Source organism: Ostreococcus tauri (genome assembly GCF_000214015.3).
Source record: "Ostreococcus tauri WGS project CAID00000000 data, contig chromosome 07, whole genome shotgun sequence".
Classification (NCBI taxonomy): Eukaryota; Viridiplantae; Chlorophyta; class Mamiellophyceae; order Mamiellales; family Bathycoccaceae; genus Ostreococcus; species Ostreococcus tauri.
Genome location: NC_014432.2, coordinates 737486 through 757155, shown reverse-complemented (window position 1 = coordinate 757155; position 19670 = coordinate 737486). Strand labels below are relative to the sequence as shown.

General features: G+C 60.6%; 12 protein-coding genes across 12 annotated transcripts; 6 read left to right on the top strand and 6 right to left on the bottom strand.

Annotated features, from left to right (window-relative positions):
• Nucleotides 1–111: 111 nt before the first annotated feature.
• On the bottom strand, nucleotides 112–1422 carry OT_ostta07g04650 (unnamed product; the record flags this gene model as incomplete). Its single annotated transcript, XM_003080514.2, has 1 exon — nucleotides 112–1422. The coding sequence occupies one exon, from the start codon at nucleotides 1420–1422 to the stop codon at nucleotides 112–114; it is 1311 nt and encodes a 436-aa protein (XP_003080562.2).
• A 232-nt stretch (nucleotides 1423–1654) lies between these two features.
• On the bottom strand, nucleotides 1655–2746 carry OT_ostta07g04640 (Serine acetyltransferase, N-terminal; the record flags this gene model as incomplete). The annotated part of the gene is made up of 1 exon (XM_022983904.1): nucleotides 1655–2746. One exon carries the CDS (start codon nucleotides 2744–2746, stop codon nucleotides 1655–1657), a length of 1092 nt encoding a protein of 363 aa, XP_022839524.1.
• A 314-nt stretch (nucleotides 2747–3060) lies between these two features.
• On the top strand, nucleotides 3061–3483 carry OT_ostta07g04630 (unnamed product; the record flags this gene model as incomplete). The annotated part of the gene is made up of 1 exon (XM_003080512.1): nucleotides 3061–3483. One exon carries the CDS (start codon nucleotides 3061–3063, stop codon nucleotides 3481–3483), a length of 423 nt encoding a protein of 140 aa, XP_003080560.1.
• A 75-nt stretch (nucleotides 3484–3558) lies between these two features.
• OT_ostta07g04620 (Ubiquitin/SUMO-activating enzyme E1) lies at nucleotides 3559–6687 on the bottom strand (the record flags this gene model as incomplete). The annotated part of the gene is made up of 1 exon (XM_022983903.1): nucleotides 3559–6687. The coding sequence occupies one exon, from the start codon at nucleotides 6685–6687 to the stop codon at nucleotides 3559–3561; it is 3129 nt and encodes a 1042-aa protein (XP_022839523.1).
• A 675-nt stretch (nucleotides 6688–7362) lies between these two features.
• OT_ostta07g04610 (unnamed product) lies at nucleotides 7363–9123 on the top strand (the record flags this gene model as incomplete). The annotated part of the gene is made up of 1 exon (XM_003080508.2): nucleotides 7363–9123. One exon carries the CDS (start codon nucleotides 7363–7365, stop codon nucleotides 9121–9123), a length of 1761 nt encoding a protein of 586 aa, XP_003080556.2.
• A 49-nt stretch (nucleotides 9124–9172) lies between these two features.
• OT_ostta07g04600 (Pyridoxal phosphate-dependent transferase, major region, subdomain 1) lies at nucleotides 9173–10594 on the bottom strand (the record flags this gene model as incomplete). The annotated part of the gene is made up of 1 exon (XM_003080507.2): nucleotides 9173–10594. One exon carries the CDS (start codon nucleotides 10592–10594, stop codon nucleotides 9173–9175), a length of 1422 nt encoding a protein of 473 aa, XP_003080555.2.
• A 56-nt stretch (nucleotides 10595–10650) lies between these two features.
• On the top strand, nucleotides 10651–11838 carry OT_ostta07g04590 (Replication termination factor 2, RING-finger; the record flags this gene model as incomplete). Its single annotated transcript, XM_003080506.2, has 1 exon — nucleotides 10651–11838. The coding sequence occupies one exon, from the start codon at nucleotides 10651–10653 to the stop codon at nucleotides 11836–11838; it is 1188 nt and encodes a 395-aa protein (XP_003080554.2).
• Nucleotides 11839–11876: 38 nt separating this feature from the next.
• Nucleotides 11877–13763, bottom strand: OT_ostta07g04580 (Phox/Bem1p; the record flags this gene model as incomplete). The annotated part of the gene is made up of 1 exon (XM_003080505.2): nucleotides 11877–13763. The coding sequence occupies one exon, from the start codon at nucleotides 13761–13763 to the stop codon at nucleotides 11877–11879; it is 1887 nt and encodes a 628-aa protein (XP_003080553.2).
• Nucleotides 13764–14082: 319 nt separating this feature from the next.
• OT_ostta07g04570 (Glycosyl transferase, family 2) lies at nucleotides 14083–14838 on the top strand (the record flags this gene model as incomplete). The annotated part of the gene is made up of 1 exon (XM_003080504.1): nucleotides 14083–14838. The coding sequence occupies one exon, from the start codon at nucleotides 14083–14085 to the stop codon at nucleotides 14836–14838; it is 756 nt and encodes a 251-aa protein (XP_003080552.1).
• A 178-nt stretch (nucleotides 14839–15016) lies between these two features.
• Nucleotides 15017–16708, top strand: OT_ostta07g04560 (Biopterin transport-related protein BT1; the record flags this gene model as incomplete). The annotated part of the gene is made up of 1 exon (XM_003080503.1): nucleotides 15017–16708. One exon carries the CDS (start codon nucleotides 15017–15019, stop codon nucleotides 16706–16708), a length of 1692 nt encoding a protein of 563 aa, XP_003080551.1.
• A 138-nt stretch (nucleotides 16709–16846) lies between these two features.
• On the top strand, nucleotides 16847–18526 carry OT_ostta07g04550 (Biopterin transport-related protein BT1; the record flags this gene model as incomplete). The annotated part of the gene is made up of 1 exon (XM_003080502.1): nucleotides 16847–18526. The coding sequence occupies one exon, from the start codon at nucleotides 16847–16849 to the stop codon at nucleotides 18524–18526; it is 1680 nt and encodes a 559-aa protein (XP_003080550.1).
• A 68-nt stretch (nucleotides 18527–18594) lies between these two features.
• Nucleotides 18595–19602, bottom strand: OT_ostta07g04540 (Phospholipase/carboxylesterase/thioesterase; the record flags this gene model as incomplete). The annotated part of the gene is made up of 1 exon (XM_003080501.2): nucleotides 18595–19602. One exon carries the CDS (start codon nucleotides 19600–19602, stop codon nucleotides 18595–18597), a length of 1008 nt encoding a protein of 335 aa, XP_003080549.2.
• Between the last annotated feature and the right edge of the window lie 68 nt (nucleotides 19603–19670).

The window sequence follows — 19670 nt, the reverse complement described above, 5'->3', positions numbered from 1 at the left end:
GTCGACGGCGTCGAGGGCGTCGCGTCGACCGCGCGCGGTGGAACCGAGCGCGGCGGACTGTGCGGCGAGGACGCGCGCGAGGGCGCGGATTGGTGAGACCGTCATCGAGCGTCACCGCGGACGCGGGCGAGAGAACAGGCGCTCGTGCCACAGGGCGAAGCAAAAGAGGTAATGTCCGGTGGAACGGTCGCGAGCCATGATTTGTGCGGGCTCACCGTCGGTGTGCTCGGCGACGTCGATGACGCGCGAGCGGCCGAGGATGCCGGGGACGTCGACGACGTACCGATCCGGCTTGAAGAAGTGTTGGTAAAAGTCAAACGTGTAGACGTGCTCGGGACGGAATTCGTGGCGCGAGGCGTGCTTGGGGTTCGATAGAAGACGACGGCGCTTCTTGCAGGAGACGTGGCGCCGGCGAGCGAAGGCGCCGCCGAAACGGTGTGTGTTCTCGACAAAGTCGGCGCTCGCGATGTCCGGCTCGCCCCCGGGATCGTCGACGGAAATCGTTTGGGCGCTTCCGGCTAAAGAGGACCACAGTTGCGGATGATTCGCAAATATATTCGCCGTGAGACTCGGATTCATCACGCGCACGACTCTGAGCATGGCTTTGATGAGGAACTTTCCCGGAATACCAACCAGCGGTTTGCGGAATTCGTGACCCGTGAAGACTCGGTCGACGCGTACGGATTGTTTAAATCTTCCTTGGACCACGTACTGAAACGTACGTTTCTTCCCGCGAAAATATGCATCGAGCCATCGCATCGTTCTCCCCGTCGCACTCGGCGGAGGGTCGCAATCTCGAAATCGGCACAGACACTTACCTTTGAACACTGGCGTCTCAAATTGAAACGGGACGTCGTCGTTGTACGTCATCTCTCCCTTCGTGATTTCGCATCTCGCGTACGACGGCGTGGTCATGTGGATCGGTCGCTGAGACCACGTACTCACGGGTGACGGCGGGGAGGGCGGCGGCGGGGTCGGACACGCTCGATTCGCGTACGTTTCCACACCGCGCGCGAGGTCGACGATCATTAATCGCGCCGGAGCGCTCTCGCGCGCGTGAGCCCGAGTCCGTCCGTTCGAGTGCGACGCGTCCCCGCTCACGCGTGTCCACGCCGTGACGTGCGCGCCATCCACGGTGCCGCGCCCACCGAGACTGTCTCCGTTGTAAATACCGCTCTTCATGCCGGCGTCGACGGCGTCGCGCGAGGCGCGTCGTCGTCTCGCGGCGCACGACGCCAACCATCCGAGCGCGAACGAGAGCGCGAGCGCTGAGAGGGCGAAGAGAGGGCATGGAACGCCAACGTGGATCGCGCGAGCGCGCTCGAGCGCCGCGATCGCCCTCGTGCGCACCGCGCGCGATGCACGCGGATGGCTATTTTGGTCGATGCGAGAGACTGCGCAGTGACGGTTCACATCCTCCATGCGCCGCGCGCCCGTGCGGACGAAGGACCGCGTCGACGATGACGAAACGCGCGCGATGAAGCGCGACGGGACGCGCGCGATGCACGCGCGTCGCACTTTGGGACGTAGGCCTTGTTACTCGGAAATGGAAAAAATAGATGAAAATGGCGCGCTCGCGCGCGCGAATCGGCGCGCGAGCGTACTTCTGTCTACGCGTACGTCTAGCTATGGACGCCGTCGTGTCACCGCGACATCAGATGAAGTAATCGGTGATATACGACGTTTGATCCATCGAAAGCGACGGCTGGGATTGCTGCGGCGAGCTGCGATTGATAACCTTGGCCGGGATGCCGACGGCGGTGGAGCCGTCGGGAATGTTGTCCAAGACGACGGAACCGGCGCCAATTTTACTGTCGCTTCCGACATGTATGGGACCCAGAATGGTGACGTTAGCCCCGATGACGACGCCGTCGCCGATCTTCGGGTGACGATCGCCTTTGTTCGTCCCCGTACCGCCGAGGGTGACGCCGTGCAGAATCGAGACGTTTTCGCCCACGACGGCTGTCTCGCCGATGACGACGCCCGTGGCGTGATCCATCATCATTCCCTTGCCCAGCACCGCCCCTGGGTGGATGTCGACGTGGAACACCTCGGATATGCGATTCTGCAACAGAAAACTGAGCGCCTTGCGATCCTCTAGCCACAGCGAGTGCGCGACGCGCTGCGCCTGAATCGCTTGGAACCCCTTGAAGAAGAGCACGACGCACAGGTACCGGTCGCACGCGGGATCGCGCTCGAACACCGCCTGCATGTCCGCAAGGCACATCTTTCCGAGCTCGGGATACTTTTTGTACTGCGAACTGAAGAGCTCGAGCAATTGCGAATCGAGCAAGACGTTGTTCCGCAGCTTGTTCGCCAACACGAAAGCCAACACGTCCTCGATGCTCCTGTGCGCGAGCACGGTGGAGTACAGGTAACTCGCCAGCGCCGGTTCACCATCGATGTCGCTCTTCGCCTCCTCGCGCAGACGCATCCAGATTCCATCTCCGAGCAAACAGCTCTCCCCTCGCGCGCTCGCGTCGTCCCCGCTCCGCGTCCGCTCCGCGTCCGCCCTCCCGTCCTCGTCCCCCGCCGGTGATCCCGTCCACTTCACCGCGTACTCTCGCTCTTTCTTCGCCTTCGCCGCGTCGTCGAGCTCGCGTCCATCGCTCACGGCGCGCGCGCCGGTCGTTCGCGCGCGCGTCCACGCCGCCGCGCCCTCGCGCGGAATCCATCCTCGTCGCCCCCCCACCGCCTCGCGCGCGCTCGTCCTCGCTCCCGCCCGGGCGCATCGCGCGGAGAACATTTTACCCGTTCCACGTTCGCGACGTCGCGTCCGCGGGCGCGTCGCGCGATGTCGACACCGCGCCGATGCGCGCTCGTCGCGTCCAGCGCGTCCGCGTCGACGTCGATCGCGACCGCACACCCGCGCGCGTGACGATGCGCGCGTCCACGCGCGTCCCGAGCGCGGTGATTCGAAATACCGTGCGCGCGCTCGCGGTCGCGGCGCTCGTCGTGCTCGCGCGCGCGCTCGTCGCGGACGACGGCGCGTTGTGGAGAATTCGCGACGATGGACGTGGGCGACGACGACGCGACGACGACGCGCGGGCGATCGACGCGATGGCGCGCGTGCTCTGCGCGTGGGCGCTGACGTATTACGGGTTCTTGTTCAATCAATCGTGCGTCGCGCTGGAGGCGCACGCGGAGATGACGCGGGAGGCGCGGGCGAAGGGGACGGAGGCGCCAAAGTTGTTGGCTGTGAAGTACGGGCGCGTGTCGTGCGCGCGGGTGCTCGTGAGCGCGCGCACGGTGGGGAACTTCATCGAGCAGTCGTTGGCGCTGATGCCGGGATTGTTCGCGCACTTTTACGTCTTCGGAGGACTGCGAGCGATCCGAGCGGCGTGGCTGTGGCTCGTCGTGCGGTGGTTGTATCCGGTGGCGTACTCGTACGGTTTGCCCTGGGTCTTCTTCGTCACCGTCCCGAATTACGCGTGTGTGTTCGGAATGTACATCGAATTGGCGCGCCACGCGAAACTTTTGTAACGTCTATGGGTTGTGAGAGAGAAATCGTTCGTCGTGTCATCACATCGCGCGTCCGTCTACGCGTCGTTGGTCGATTCATCTAAACTTGATGGAAACCATCGGGATGTCCACGTCCTCGCCGTCGTCGTCCTCGCACGCGATGACGATATCGAAGTGTCGTCGCTTGGCCGGAATCTCCATCTTTGCGATCGTTTGCACGAGCTCGCTCAATTTTTGATTCAAGCGCTCGCGGTGCTTGGGGAAAATGTTGTTATAAACCAAGCTCGCGCCGACGGACATGGAGTAAGCAATCAGACCTTTCGCCTCGAAGTGATCGATCACTTCTTGCACGGTGAGATCGCCCTCGAGTATCCACCGATCCCACATGCTCCAGGATAAATCTTTGAACTTGTCGTGCTTCGCCGCGATGGGCTCCGCCATGGCGAAGAGCGGCAGAGCGAGGTTGGCAAACGTGTTGCGGTACGCCTCAATCTTTGCGCCGTTGAGCACCTTGTACAGCTCGAGGCACACCAAACCGGTCGCCATCGCGGTCGTCGTGGCGATGGCCGGAATGATTCGACCGGCGATAAATTTAGCCTTGAGCTTGTCCACCTCTCCGATTTCGTAGTTGCGAGCGCGCATGTTGGACAAACCGGCAATGGCGTCCATGTGGAAGTTCGTGTCGTCATCCTTTTCAAACTCGATGACATTCAATCGGTAATCCGCCCCCATGCTTGCGCGCTTTGCGTCGAGCTGCGCCAACAAGTCTTTGATGATGGCTTCGTCATCGAGGCCCTCTGGAATGTTTGACGCGGTGGAGTTCGCCTTGGGATCGGTTTCAATCTTCACACCCTTCTTGGGCTCAAACTCGGCAACTTGAACCTTCTCGACCAATCGAACGAGAGCGGCGTCGTCGTTCATTCCCGCCGCCGGTCGGGCGATGCCGCACACCTCAGCCTTGAGGTTTGCGAGCGCGCGAATGAGCGTCATGTGCGCGACGTCTGAAGAAGAGAACACGACGGCGCGCGGGAAACGCTTTGGAGCGCTCCAGAACGGCGAACCAGAAGAGGTGACCGCATCTTCCGGAAACGTGTACGTGAGCTGCTTGATTTTGTCGTGGAACTGATCTTGGAACTGTGTGCGCGCCCAAGCGACGCAATCGTCGTACGAAACGCAGTGACTCTTCAGCAACATGAGCGCCACCTTTTCGACGTTTTCGCGCGCGGACGCATCCGGATTCGCCAACGCGCCAGCCGCGTACTCCTCCGGCTTGGACAGGTAGGAATTTGCCTCGGCGGGAGATTTTTCGAACGCACCCTCGAATTCACTTCGCGCCCAGGTCAAGCAGTGGTCGATGTTGTGCGGGAACGAGTGCAGCGTGCACATCGGCGCGCTCTTCTCCGGCGGATCTCGAGACGCACCGTAGTTCTCCGTCATGTTCGGAATGACCATTTGCGTGTTGCACTTCGTGCCGAGCGTCCCGCTTTCGAGCAAAGGCTTTTGAAAGTATACGCAACGACTGTCCACGTACAGACGCGCGTTGACGTTGTCGAGAGCGTTGACGACGATGTCCAAGCCTTGCCAGAATTCGTCGTCGAACACGTCCTCCGTGTCCGGGCTCACGCGGTTCTCGAGCGCCTTGACATTCAAGCCGGAGTTGATAACCTTGGCCGCGTTGGACGCGCACACGCTCTTCCCTTGACCGATGTTCCAATCGCGGAACAAAAATTGTCGCGATAGGTTTGACTTTTCAATCACGTCGTCATCCGTCACCGTGATTTGCCCGTCCGAGCCGCACGACAACCCCATGCACGCAAAGTTCTTCAAGAACTCGCATCCGAGCGCACCGGCGCCGACGAGGAAAATCTTCTGGCTCATGAGTTTATCTTGCATCTTTCTCCCGAAGCACATCACTTGGCCGTCGTAGCGGTCGCCTCTCGGGGTGAGATCCTCCTCCGTCAACTCCTCCGGCAAGCTCTCGATTGAGTCGAAATAAAACCACTGGAAGAGCGGGTGGAACTTACCCGTGCACGCCTTGACGACCTCTTGACCGACGATGCCGCCGAACATGGCGGCCATGGGCGAGACGTACCCGCGACACGTCTTGGCGAAAGTCTTCAACAAATCCTTGTCCACCTCGTCCACCGCTTTTCGTCTACCGTTGAGCGCCTCAGCCTCGGCGACGAATTTCTCCGCGTCGGCTTCCGAGCCCGGAATTGGCTCGGCGCCGTGCTTGGCGACGTACGCGTCGAGCGCACCGAACGCCAAGTGAAGCTGCGGAGAGCGCTCCATCTTGGCGAAATCACTCAACAAAAAGTCACCCGGCGACTCCAACGCTTCGGCGTAGGATGAAAACTTGAGCGTCTTCGTCTCCTTGACTTGCGTCGCGATGCCGCCGCCGACGTACTGCGAGAACGAAGTCGTGTCGAGGTCGAGCTTGAACGAATGCTTCTTCACGTCCTTCACCACGCACGTCACGCCGTTGAGTTCGGTCATTCCTCGAACTTCGCTAAACGTGATCCTCTGACCGTCTTGAAACTCCACGCGCTCGTCTTCGATGCACGTCACGAGGGCTGGGAAATCGTTGGACACGCTCGCGACGATGGACGTGAGCGCCTCCTCGCCGTCGACGTCGACGACGTCGAACGCGTCGCCGAAATCGCAGAAAACGCTTCCAAACACCCCTCGAACGTCCGCCTTGATGAACGCCGCGCCGGTGGCTCGGCACAGCTCGTTCAACGTCTTGCACGTCTCCTCCGTTTGCTCGCACGCCACCACCGCGCGGTACCCCGCGACGGTGTCTCGGTCCAGCACGTTCCCAGTCTCCACGCGCACCTCCACCGCGGGATTCAGCTCTTGTAACTTACCCGCGCACGCCTCCGCGCGCGCGAGACCGCGCTTCACCGCGTCGTCATCGATGTAAAACTGCGCCGCGAGATCCGCGTCTCGGCTTTCTTCGCGCGCCGCGACGCCCACCCCCCGAACGCCCGCCAGGACCACGTTCTTCGCGATCTCCACCCCTAACCCGCGCGCGCCGACGATCAACACCCGCGCCCCCGCGAGCTTTCGAAACGTCTCTCGTCCGTACACCGCGAGCTGTCTCGAGTGTAAATCTTCATCGATCTCCATCGGTCCCGTCGTCATCGCCGCCGTCTCGCGTTCCCGTTCGACGCGCGCGCGCTTCGTCTCCTCGCTCCGATCGCTCGTCGCGAGTCTCTCGTTCATCAACGATCGGACGCGCGATCGAGAGAGCCGTCGTCGACGCGGCGCCCTGTGTCGTCCACCGCGCGATCGCCCGTCGCTCGCAGCGTCCCCGTCGCTCGCGCCGCGATCGCTCGCACCGCGCTCGCGGCGAAGCGCCCACCGCACAGCGCGCACGCGCACGTCCACGAGAGCGTCCACTCGCGATCGAGCGCGCGTCCGCGAGCGACACCGCGGACGTCACCGCCGTGTCGCGACGTCGCGCACGAGACGTGGGCGAATGCATTCGCGCACGCGCACCCGAGCTCGAGGAGAACGTCCGCGTCCGCGTCGCTCGACGCGCCGGTCGATCGTCCGCACACGCGACACGCGCGCGGGCGCGCGCTCGCGGACGTCGACGACGTCCGTCGCCACAGCGCGCCGAAACCGAACACCTCGACCGCGGTCGATGCGTCTCTTCGCCTCCCGCGCGCCATGAATGCGCGCGCGCGCGTCACCCGCGCGCGCGTCACCCGCGCGCGCGCGCGCGGGAAACGGTGAGAAAAAATTCCCCCGTCGGCGTCTCCGGCGCCGAAGTCCGTCGGCGCGATCGATCGTCGTCGACGGACGACGCGCGCGATGGGATCATTCGCGGCAAACCCCAACGCGCCCGTTCGTCTCCCCGCGCGCGTCGCCCCACCTCCCCGCGCGCGATCGACCATGGCGCCCGGGCGTGGACTGGGGATATCGATCGCGATCCCGATCGACGACGTCGAGTGCGCGAGCGTCGCGCGCGCGATCGCGGGCGCGTCGCTCGAGGTGGAATTCCTCGTCGACGACCCCCGCGCGTCCACCGTGGTGGCGTCGACGAGGCGATTGATGACGCTCGCGCGCGCGGCGAGCGTGCGGTGGAGCGAACTCCGCGGGCGAACGATCGAGGACGTCGCGCTTGAGATTCGAGCGGGAGACGCGCGCTTCGAGCGGTGGACGCGAGACGCCGAGGCGGTGGAACAGGCGTCGACGGCGGAACAGGCGGCGATCGGATTGGCGCTGCGAACGCTCGCGGATGCGATCGCGGGCGCGGTGGGTGATGGAGACGCCGTGCGAACGTTCACGCGAGCGAGGGAGGTGGTGCGGGCGTGGGCGTGGGCGGTGTCGGAGACGGTGCGTGGGAAGGGCGCGACGGAACGCGGCGCGAGACGCGACGACGCGTGCGAAGACATGTTCACGTGGGCGGTCGCGAGAGGAGGGACGTTTAAGTGTGCGCCGTGCGCGTGTGAGGTCGGTTCGAGCGTCATGCGTGAGGTGCGCGCGGTGGAGAGGGTGGAGGCGGGAGAGTGCGTCGCGCGCGTTCCGTGGGACGCGCTACTGGGCGTCGAACAAACGGTGGAGACGTCTTCGCCGTCGCCGACGAGTGAGATTTTGAAACAGCTCACGCGAATGGGTGATCAGATAATCATGGTGATTTGGCTCACCGCGGCGCTCGATGCGTTCGAATGCGGAGACGCGAGCGCGTACGAGGAGTGGGCGCCGGCGCTTCGAGCGCTTCCGACGCGCGCGTCGAGCTCGCTGGCGTGGAACGCCGATGATCTCGGTGCGGTCGCGGGCGAAGACCTGGCGAATCGATTGCGCGAGTATCGACGTAGTGTTAAAGTTCAGTACGACGCGTTGTTTCCCGCGCTGTGCGAGCAGGTTCCGGAGGCTTTTCCCGCGCGCGCGTTTGGAGACTATGCGAAATTTGAGCGCGCGTACGATATTTGGACCTCGTACGCGATGAAGGTGCAGGATCCAGATTCGCTACAGATTCGAGAGGTGATCGTTCCAGGGGTTTTTCTGTGTAATCACTCACTGAGCGCGCACTCCGTGAGGTACACGTCGCTCGAGCGCGGGACGAAAGCGTTTCGTTTGGAGCTCTCGCGCGGATGTGTCGAGGGAGAAGCGATTACAATCTCTTACGGCCGTCTAGATAACGCCGATCTGTTGATGTTCTACGGATTCTCGTTGGAGAACAATCCGTACGATAGAGTGTCCCTGCACTCGATCACCGGTGACGCTAATGAGACGCAACTTGAAGCGCTGAGACACGCGTCGAACGCGTGCGAGCACGATCTCACTCGGCTTCCGGTGTGTTTAGCCCGCGACGGTTCTCTCGATCGAGTTCTCGCTCAAATCAGAATTCTTTACGCCCCGCAGCAGTTCATGCAGTGGTGCGAGTTGGATGAGTATCACCCGTTCGTCGTCGTAGACTTTGAGCTCGAGCACGAAATTCTCCAACGTCTCGTCGAGCGTCTGCGGGCGATGCGCGACGAAATTCACACGTGCGATGATATCAACACACCCGATCTGACGCAAGTGGCGAGTGCGAGCTACTGGTATCGACACGAACAGATGCGGATCATGGAGAGCGCCATCACGCGCATGGAATCCCTACTGCATGAGTACGCGACGCGAGTGCGCAAGAGGAATCGGAATCAACATTAAATCAGACTGAACTGCTGAATGTAACAATCAATGTATGTGTACTATCGGACTAACTCGCCGCCGCTGACGCCGCCGCCTTGACTTTAAACTCCAGGAACGTCTTGCGAAGAATGGCCGCGAAACGGTCGACGTCATCGTGCGTGGTCCCGATCGCCGCCGCCGCGGTGAAGTACGTGTGCGGATACGCCGAGTGCGAGGCGCCAAAGCCTCGAAACTCGACGCCGCCGATGGTTTTAGTCTCCCCAGGCGTGACCACGCGCGTCCCCGAAACGAGTCTCGAGAAGAGCATCGAGCCAAACATCGTGGGTGACACGTTCTGCGCACACGACAGCGTCATGGCCATCGAAATTGGATTCCCCGGCGTCTCGAGCATGCGTTCTCCGACCTCCTCCGCGACTTTACTCAACTCCTCGCGCATGTATTCGTACAACGTCTCGCGCTCGGTGAGTAGTCTGACCCAACCCTTTTCTCCCATCGACAGAAGCGTAATGAATAAATCCAACGACGCGTACGCGGAGGCTCGACCGGGATAATTCGTCGCAACCTCGTCGATGAGCGTCTCGTTTCGCTTTCCGCAACACACCAGCGCGCCGCCGACGGGAACGAGAAAATTCTTATCCGTCGACTGAACCACCGCGTCGACGCGCCCAACCGTCCACGCCTTGTTCACACGCTCGCACAGCGCCCTACTCTGCACACCGTACGCGTTGTTGATGACGTGACCGACGTCGAGTCGCTCGCACATTTTCGCCGTCTTTTCAATCTCGTCGCACGCGCGAGGGGCGAAACAACTCGTGCTCGTCACCACCGCCACCACGCGCTCGCTTCCGAGATTTTCAATCGCTCGTTCGATCGCTTCGACGTCCGTCTCGAGCTGATCGCCGCGCAAAACTGGTTCGATGACGACGATCTCCAACCCCGCGCACGTCACCGCCTTGACGCACGTCTTCTGGTCCAGACGCGACCAAATCACATACCTTCCCTCAACCCCGCGCTGTTTCTTCAGCGACGTCAAGACCAGCGTCAGCGTCATCCCCGTCGCCGTGGGAAGCACCAAAACCCGCTTCCCCACGTCCCGCATCCCCGCTAATTTCAACGCGTCTCGGGCTAAAAATCCGCACAGCGCGTTCGCGAGCGAGCTCCCGCACGCCTTCGGTTGCTCCGCCGCCACATCTCCCGACCGTCCGATCCCGTGCGTCATACCGAAACACCGTCGACGCACCAACGACGAGAACGTCCGTCCCTCTCGCTCGCCCACGCCAACGTTACCGATAAAGTTATTCGAATCCATCGAACTCAATCGATGCAGCATCAATTCAATCACGTCGTCTCCCAGCGGCTCTTTCGGCATCGCCCTCGACGACGACAGGCGTTTAAACACCCCATCGACCGCGTTCGCGTTTTGTTTCGCCCGCGAGACGTATCGCGCGCTCACCACGCGCGAGAGCGCGTCGCACAGGTCGTCATCCATCCACCTCGAATCGTCTCGCGTCACTCTCTGACGCCCATCGTCGCCCGCGCGCGCCCATGGACGACGATGCGACGCCCATCGATCGCGCGCGATCCGTCGACGTGGTCGTGCGCGACGTGCGCGCGGGCGGACGCGCGCGGACGGTGACGATCGAGCGCGGGGTGACGACGGCGACCGAGACCATCGCGCGGGCGCTGGGACGCCGCGCGACGTCCATGGGCGCGCTCGTCCTGCGAGAGCTCTCGGGGACGCGGATGACGTACGCGGGGACGGACGTGGTGGAGACGGCGACGACGACGGGTCGACGGCGGCGGGAATTTGCGATCGCGCCGAGGCGATTGGGATTGTTCGGAGGCGGCGGAGACGGAGGGTCCACGGGCGCGGAGTCGCGGTCGTCGTACCTGGAGATGTACGCGGATCCAGCGCGGCGGCGGAAGGAGAGCCTGGGGGGGTTCGTGCGGTACTCGACGCAGAGCACGGTGATGGATCGAGACGTCGGAGAGGAAGATTTGGCGAGGTGGTTCACGTGCGCGCTGACAGAGGAACCGCTCGAAAGGGGCGAGAACGGGGTCGTGATCGATCGTTTAGGCGCGCTGTACAATAAGGAACCGGTTCTCAAGGCGCTGCGTGACAAGGCGGTCGACGGCGTCGCGCTTCCGAAGCGCGTCGAGCACATCACGGGAATGAAAGCGTTGGTGACGTGTAAGTTTACGAAGCGACCGGGTGAGGGCGCGGCAAAGGCGTCGGTGGTGAACGCGCGAGATTTTCGAAGCGGCGCCATCGACGCTGTCTTCGCGTGTCCCATCACCGGCTTGGACTTTAGCGGGAAGACCAAGTTCTTGGTGATGCGTCCGAGCGGCGTCGTGGTCGCCGATAAAGCGCTTCGCGAGGCAAAAGCGGCGGTAGAAGAGATGAATGATGGATTGAAGCTTGCGGACGCGCCGCCACCGATACCGGTGAATCCGCGCGGGGAGGAGCTCGAGGCGTTGAAGGCGTTATTAGAAGACGAAAAGGCGAATAAGGATAGCAAGAAGAAATCGAAGAAGGACAAGTCGGGGAACGATGACGGTCCCAAGCGTAAGAGTTCGGCTGAAGATGGCGTAACGAAGACGAAAAAGTACAAAGCGATCGCGCCCGCGAATGCCGACGCGTCTGTGTACGCGTCCATCTTTACTTCCTCGTCGAAACCAGAGGAAAACAACGACGATCATTTCCTCGCCCGGAACGCGCGAAAGGCTTGGTAATACGATTTGTAGTGTAGATTTTTAATAACGTTACATGTTTACTCATCGTCGCCCTCGGCATCAACCCCCTTCTTCCGAAATAACATCCGCGACAGAAATCCACGCTTGGGCGCCGCGCTGTCTTCACTCAAACTTTTGCCTTGGGTTTTACGCCGCATCGAAAAGAATCCACTCTTTTCCTTGGACGCCTTGTCTAACAATAGCTTGAGGTACGTCGCCGCAGTCCTCTCGTGCTGTCGACACGCGATGCGCACGTCGTCCGTCGATCTGAGCGTGATGTGGTGCTTGTCCGCGTCCTCAAACTTGATGGAATACGATTCGATGAAGACCTTGCCGACGGCGATGACGAGCTCCTCGAACGAGACATCGGGCTCGATCTCGAGGAAACGAATGTCCTCCTCGAGGAAGAGCTTGACCTGAATCTTCTCGGTGTCGTCCAACTCGGGCGGCTCAAACGTCTTCAATCTGTCAATCTCATCCATCATCTCTTGAATATCCTCGTTGAGACGCTGAATTTCTTCCTCGGCGCGCACGCGAAGCTCCTCCTTGGCGCTCACCGCTTGCTGCAAGCTCTGACGAAGTTTTTGCTCCGCCTCGAGCTGTTTGATGAGATGTTCGCGTTGCTTCCTCTCATTGTCGAAGTCGCTCAAAATGTGCAAGCGCGACTTGCGCTCAGCGTCCAACTGCTTTTGCAGCGCCGTCTTCTCGCGCGTCTCCATGTTGAGCGAATCCTTGGCCATCTTCGACTCCTTTTCAGCAGCCTTAATTCTCTCGTGCGCGGTAAAGTGAATCTTACGCTCGTCTTCGAGTAACGTCCGCGTCTCGGCGTGCGCGCGCCTCTCCTCGGCGAGCTCAGATCGTGTCTCTTCGATTTGTTGCAAACGCTGCTCGAGTTGCGTGAGCAAATCTTGTCGAGAGTGCGTAAACTGCGTTTGCAAGTTCGTCTGAAGTCCGCGAGTTTGCTCGAGCTGGCGCAAAAGCGATCGTCGCTCCTCCTCAGCCTGGACGATTCGCGCCTCTTGCTCCGATCGACTCGCCTCGGATTGACGCAGGAGCTGTTGCAATTCCTCCACGTCGCCTCGCTGGCGAAGAAATTGCTCGTGCACGCCCTCTCGATTGTCCGCCTCGCCCTCGAGCATGTCTCGCAGCTCCATGCGCAAACGTTCGCTCTCATCGAGCTGTTCGCGCAAGTCCTCGCGCTCGCGCTCCTCGGCGTCGAGCAATTCCTGCAGGCTCTGCGTTCGGCGCTCCTCCTCGTCCAAGTCGCGCTCGAGCGCCATCCTCGAACGTCGCTCGAGCTCGAGATCGTGCTCGTAATCGATCTCGACGCCGAACTTGGAGTATCCCTCCACCGGTAAAAGCGTCCACTCGCGCACGCACTCGTCCACCCAGAGGTGGTTGACGACGGCGACGCGTCCTCGCGTGACGGCTTGCACGTACGCCGAAGAGCCGGCGCGATAGCACACCAAGTGCGTCGTCTTCGACGTCATCTCTTCCTCGTGCGTCCCCCCCGCGGCCTCGATGAGTTCGACGAGATCGAGTTTATCTTGTCCCACGTACCCATCGACGACGATTCGCGCGCTCGCGAACCCCTCGACGCCGTTCGCGTTTCGAAGCGGCGCGTACAGCGCCTTCGCCTCGGCGTCCACCACTCTCCCCGTGGACACGCAGTCTTCGACCCAGGCGTAGGAGACGACGATTTTTCCATCCTTGATCCCTCGTTCGTATCCACTCCCTCGCTGAAACGGCGTCACGACGTGCGTGCACGTCTCGTCGTACGTCTCTCGCGTCTCCGCGCCGAGCGCTCGCAATTCCCGTTCAATCTCCCTCGCGTCCTCCCTCGCGTACGCACACACCGCGATCGTCGCGCGTGCAAAGTACGCCCGCACCGCCTCCGCCGCGTCGTCCTTCCCCGGCGACGCCATCGCGTCGCGTCCCGCGATCGCGTCGTCCGTCGTCGTAACACCCGCGGCTCGCTCGCGCGCACGCCCGCGCGCCCCCTCCTCGGTGCCGCCATCGCTCGCCGACGCGTCGCTCGTCGCGAGGTCCGCATCGCGCGCGTCCATGGCGTCGCGCGCGCGTCGTCGTCGACGCCGCGCGCGCCGATTCGTCGACGCGCGTGGAATCGACGTCGGGTCCTGTGCGCACACATTCTCGGGAAGCGCTGGTGACGCACACACTCGGGAAGCGCTGGTGACGCCCTCGCGGCGACGCGACGGACGCGGCGACGGCACGACGGCGCGCATGGCGCGCGCGACAGGGAGGTCGACGACGACCGCGATCTCGGTCACGGTGATCGTCCCCACGTACGAGGAGCGGGAGAACATCGGGGTGTTGTATCGATTGATTCGCGAGAGCGAAGACGCGTTCGCGGACGCGCGCGGGAAGTGGGAGATTGTGATCGTGGACGATAACTCCCCGGATGGCACCGCGGACGTGGTCAGGCGATTGCGAGCGGCGTATGACGATCCGTTGTTGATTCTGAGCGAACGACCGGGGAAGTTGGGGTTGGGGACGGCGTACGCGCACGGATTGAAATTGGCGCGCGGGGAGGAGATCGTCATCATGGACGCCGACCTGAGTCACCATCCGAGGGATATAGGGAAGTTTTTGAAGCTGAGGCGGGAGAGAGACTTGGACGTGGTGTCGGGCACGCGCTATCTTCCGGGTGGGGGGGTACACGGATGGGATTTTCGTAGGAAATTGACGAGCAGAGGCGCCAACTACTTGGCGCGCGTCATGCTCGCGCCTGGCGCGAGCGACCTCACGGGAAGCTTCCGGTGCTACAAAAAGAATGCGCTCGAGACTTTGGTGGCGAGCTCGGGATCTAAGGGATACGTGTTTCAGATGGAGATCATTGTTAGGGCAAAAAAGTCTGGCATGTCCGTCGGAGAGGTTCCCATTACGTTCGTCGACCGCATGTACGGAGAGTCCAAACTGGGCGCGTCTGAAATCGTCGGCTACCTCAAAGGTCTCGTTCGACTCTTTTTCGAGCTGTGAGGAAGAATTAATATAGATTGTAATACTGTTTCGTTGTAGCTCTTTCCTCGGCCTCGATCGCGCCTCGTCGAAGACGCGCAGTGTCCGCGTCCACCGTCGCGATGAAACGCCTCCGAAGAGCCCCCAACACCATCAAACACCGCAGACGTCACCGCGCACGCGCGCGTCGGCGGCGGTCATGACCGTCGACGACGGCGGCGGCTCGGACGAGGAGGACGATGCCGTCGTGGACGCCCGAACCGAGCGTCGCGAGCGCGCGAACCCGCTCGCCGAGCTCCGCGCCTTGAGACGCACGTTCGGTGACTCGTTGCTCAAGTTTATATTTTCAGTGATGTTCGGTCTCAAGGGGGCGCTCATGCAGCTCATAGGGACGTCTGCGCTGCCTTACGCGCAGCAATACTTAAAGTTTACCGCTGTACAGATGCAGCGATACTCCATCGTCGCCATGTTTCCGTGGACGGTGAAACCGGTGATGGGCATGGTGAGCGATTTGTTCCCGATCGGCGGGTATCACAAGCGGTACTACATCGTGGGGGCGTCCGCGATCGGCTTCGCGGCGATTTGTTACTTAGCAGGGACGGAGATGCGACCGGGAATGGGGATATCGTACGTCATAGCCCTGGTCGCGATCAACACCCAGGTAGCGACGGCGGATTTGTTGACGGAGGGAGCGTACACGGAACGCATGCGAGAGAAACCGAAGAGATCGAGCGATATGGTGAGCTTTGTGTGGTTATGCATCACCTTGGGATCAATTTTTAGCACCGCGTGCAGCTTCTTTTCCATCAAGTACAAGGACTATCGCTCGATGATGTTTATTGCGGTGCCACTGAGCGCGCAGGCGCTGTACACCTCTTTCGCCGGGTGGCTGCCCGAGAAGAAGGTAGGATCGAGCGAGGAGAGCGAATCGAAGGACGCCGAGAGTGCGTTAGAGACGGGAAAGAAGGAGTATGGGGAAGCTTTGTGGCGAGAAAACTGGAGAGTGTTCACGCTTTCGATCTTCATGGCACTCATGTGCTTGCTCATCGCCGGCGTGCAATTTTTTGAACTGGAGAACAAATATGTAGATTTGATCATCACAGTCAGCATCACGGTGATACTGAGCATCTGCATTTACGCCGCGTTACCACGACCCGTCGCAAACGTGACGTTCTTTTTGTTTCTTACGAGCGTCACCAGCGTGTCGTTCGGGAGCGCCATGAGTTATTGGTTCACGGTGGGCAACAAGTGCAATCCGGGAGGACCGCAATTTGACTACCTCTTCTTCTCCGTGTATACCGCCATCATCGCGCGCGTGTGTACAGGTATAGGTGTGTACTTGTTCCAGGTGTTCTTCTCGAACGCAAACGTCCGGTTTACGTTCTGGATGTCGGCCATTCTGAGCTCGTTTGCGAGCCTCGGTGACTATGCCATGGTCAAGCGTTGGAACTTAGACTGGGGCATCCCGGACAAGACGTTTTATTTAGTAGGCGACACCATCTTGGAGCCGATGGTTGGGATGATGGCAGCAATGCCGAGCGTGGTGCTGATGTCGAAGATGTGCCCGAAGAATATGGAAGCGACGATGTTTGCCATTTTAGCGAGCTTCAACAACCTCGGGAGCTCGCTATCGTCAGCGCTTGGTGTCTTCGCGATGGACTACATGGGCATCAAGACGGACATCATGAAAGAGGGAATCGAGGGTTCTTGCGATTTCTCGCAACTGCCGAATCTCATCCTGTACTTTGGCATGCTCATGCCGCTCACCGCCATACCACTCACGTTCATCTTCGTCCCGAACATCAACATGCAGGACACCGTGAACCTGGAAACGGGCAGACCCGAGAATGACGAGTCAAACTCCGAGCGTGCGCCCTTGTTAGCGAAGTAGATATCATTCATAGAAATTTTAGTCGACGTTAAACACTCATAGAATCGACGTTTGTCGCCGTTTCGCTCCTGCGCTCGATACTGAGCAACTGAACACCCACTCTTTTTGCCAACCGTCACTGACGCTCGCGCTGCCGTCATGTCGACCGTCGTCCGCTCGGACGACGGCGACTATGGTGGTGGGACGTCACCTCGCGACGGCGACGGTCTTACGGCAAAGCGCGACGAATACGGCTCGCTCTATGGGTTCACTTCGCGACTTCGAAGGGTGTTCGGATTGCAAATCCTACTTTTCCTCGTCTCGTCGAATTTCCTCGTCAAGGGCGCGGCGAGGCACTTGGTGCAGACGACGTTTTTGCCGTACGCGCAGCAGTACTTGAAGTTCACCGCTCAGGCGTTCCAACGGTTCGAAGTTCTGGCAATGTTCCCGTGGATGATCAAACCGCTCGTCGGGCTGGTGACGGACACAACGCCGATATTCAGATATCGAAAGCGGTACTACATAGCCTTCGTCGCCTCTGTTGGGTCGGTGGCGATTTACTTTCTAGCGACCAAAGACTTCCAACCGGAGGATAACATGGAGTACACCGGGTTGGTGATGGCGGTGAACGTTCTGTTTGCGTTTTCGGACACATTGGTCGGGGCGCGGGTGTTCGAGGCAATGTCGCTGAATCAGCACGTTGGGGGTGATTTGATGTCGTGGGATTGGTTCATGGTAACTATTGGGAGCTTGCTAGGGACGCTCTCGGCGTGGACGGGTCTGGAGAAGGGTAACTATAAGATGATATTTTGGCTGGCGCTTCCGTGCGCGGTACAACTCATCTTCGTCAGTGGGTTCGGAATGATGCCGGAAGATCCCGTGAAGGAGGGCTTCAACACGCACGCGCTGGCTCAAAAGCACTGGAATTTGATGGCGGTCACATTCACCGTTACGATCATGTCAATCTGCACCGTTTCGATGCAGCTCGTGGATGATTTTGAGCGCAACTTTGGGCTCACATTTTTATGTTGTACAGCCATAATGCTCATCATCATTAGCTCACTTTGGATTTTCTTGGAGAAACGAGCGGCGTGCTTGCTCATATTTGTCGCCATAGAGCGATTTTTATGCGTGAACGTGAAGCAGGCGAAGGCGTATTGGTACACGACGGACAGCACGTGCGTCCCGAACGGACCACACTTCAGCTACGTCTTCTACAACGTCATCACCTTCTCATTCGCTCTTTTAGCACAAGCGATCGGGATTTGGGTTTTTCAGCAATACTTCAGTCGGTCGAAAATCAGATTAGTCTTCCTCATCAACTCCTTGGCAAAGATTTTTGCCAAGCTGACTGATGTCTGGATCATCTTGCGCCTGAATGTTAAAATGGGAATCGACGACAGAAGCGCCTACGTGCTCGGCGAAAGCGTCATTGAGGGCATCGCCCTCGTGATGACATACATGCCCGCCGCTGCGGTGCTCTCAAAGGTGGTCGATAAGGAAATCGAGTGCACAATGTTCACCCTGCTCGCCGGAATCGTGAACATCGGCCACGCTATTTCCGCGACTGTGGGCGCTAGCGCGATGACGTACGCAGGCATACACACCGACCTGGTGGAGGGTGAATGCAACTTTGACCAGTTGATTCCTCTGTTGGTCGTGTCTGGCGTCGCGTTACCACTCTTCGCCATTCCTCTCATCTACTTGTTCATTCCGGACTGGAACATGCACGATGACTTCAACAAGTCGGAAATTCAGCGCTCCGTCGAGAAGGAGGCGATCGTGGGCGCGGAAGAGTCGAGTGATAAGACCGCGGCGCCGAAGGCTGGTGGTAAATAGCTCACATCATCATTAGTCGATAGCATTTATTAGTTGTGTACAATACTGTAATACGTGACGCTCGCCGCTCAGGCTAACACAGTCTTCAAGTAGTCGGATAAGTCGTCAAACTCCTCCGCACACGCCGAGTGTTGCATCCCCGCGTACGTCTTGAAATCCACGCTCAGGCCGAGTGATTGCAAGTACTCCGCGGATTTCTTCCCGTACTGGTACTGCAACACCATATCGTGCGTGCCGTGCCCTTGCAAAATCTTCGTGTCCTTCGCGTGCGGGCCAAATTTTCCCGGATAGTCCTCGCGAAGGGCGAGATACGTGGACAGCGCGACGCACCCCGCGAGTTTGACCTCCGAACGCAGCGCCGCGGTGAGCGCGATGACACCTCCCTGAGAGAACCCACCGACGACGATCTTTTCACTCGGGATGCCTTTGGCGATTTGCTCTCGCACGAGCGCGTCAACGTACGCCGCGCTCTCCTCGATCATCTTCCGATCGTCCACGATCGACGCCTCGTCCAGGGCGTTGAGATCAAACCACGCCGTCATGCGCATCCCCCCGTTCAGCGTCACCGGCACCGTTCGCGCCGTGGGAAAGATCCACCGAACGCGCGCCGCGCCCCGAGACGGAATCTGCGTCGCCGCGCCCGCCCATCCGTGTCCCGTGTCCCCTAATCCGTGGAGCATTATGAACGCGCTATCCGCCGCGCCGTTCCGCGGTTCGACCACGATCGGCGCCGGGTGCGTGGTCCCACTCATCGACGACGCTCGAGCGCTGACCTCCCGTCGTCGCCGCGCCCCGTACGCAGCCTTTCTCGACGCCCCGCTCGATCGAGCCCCGACGCCGGCGCGTTCGAGCGATCGAGCGATCGATCCCGAGCCCTCTCGCGTCTCCGCCGCGACCGAACGCGCGCACGAGAGCGCGAGCGCGGCGATCGCGACCGCGCGCATGCGTGTGCCGCGCGCGCGGGTCGCGGGCGATGTTCGCGAAACCCTAAACCCTCGCGACATGGATAAAAAACCACCCGCGGCGCGTTCGTCGTAGTGCGCATGCGAAGCCCCGATCGACGACGTGTGACGCATGATGGGTCGTGACTCCGCGCACAGTCCCCCCTCTCGATCGTGGCCCACCCGCGGGCGTCGCGCGACGT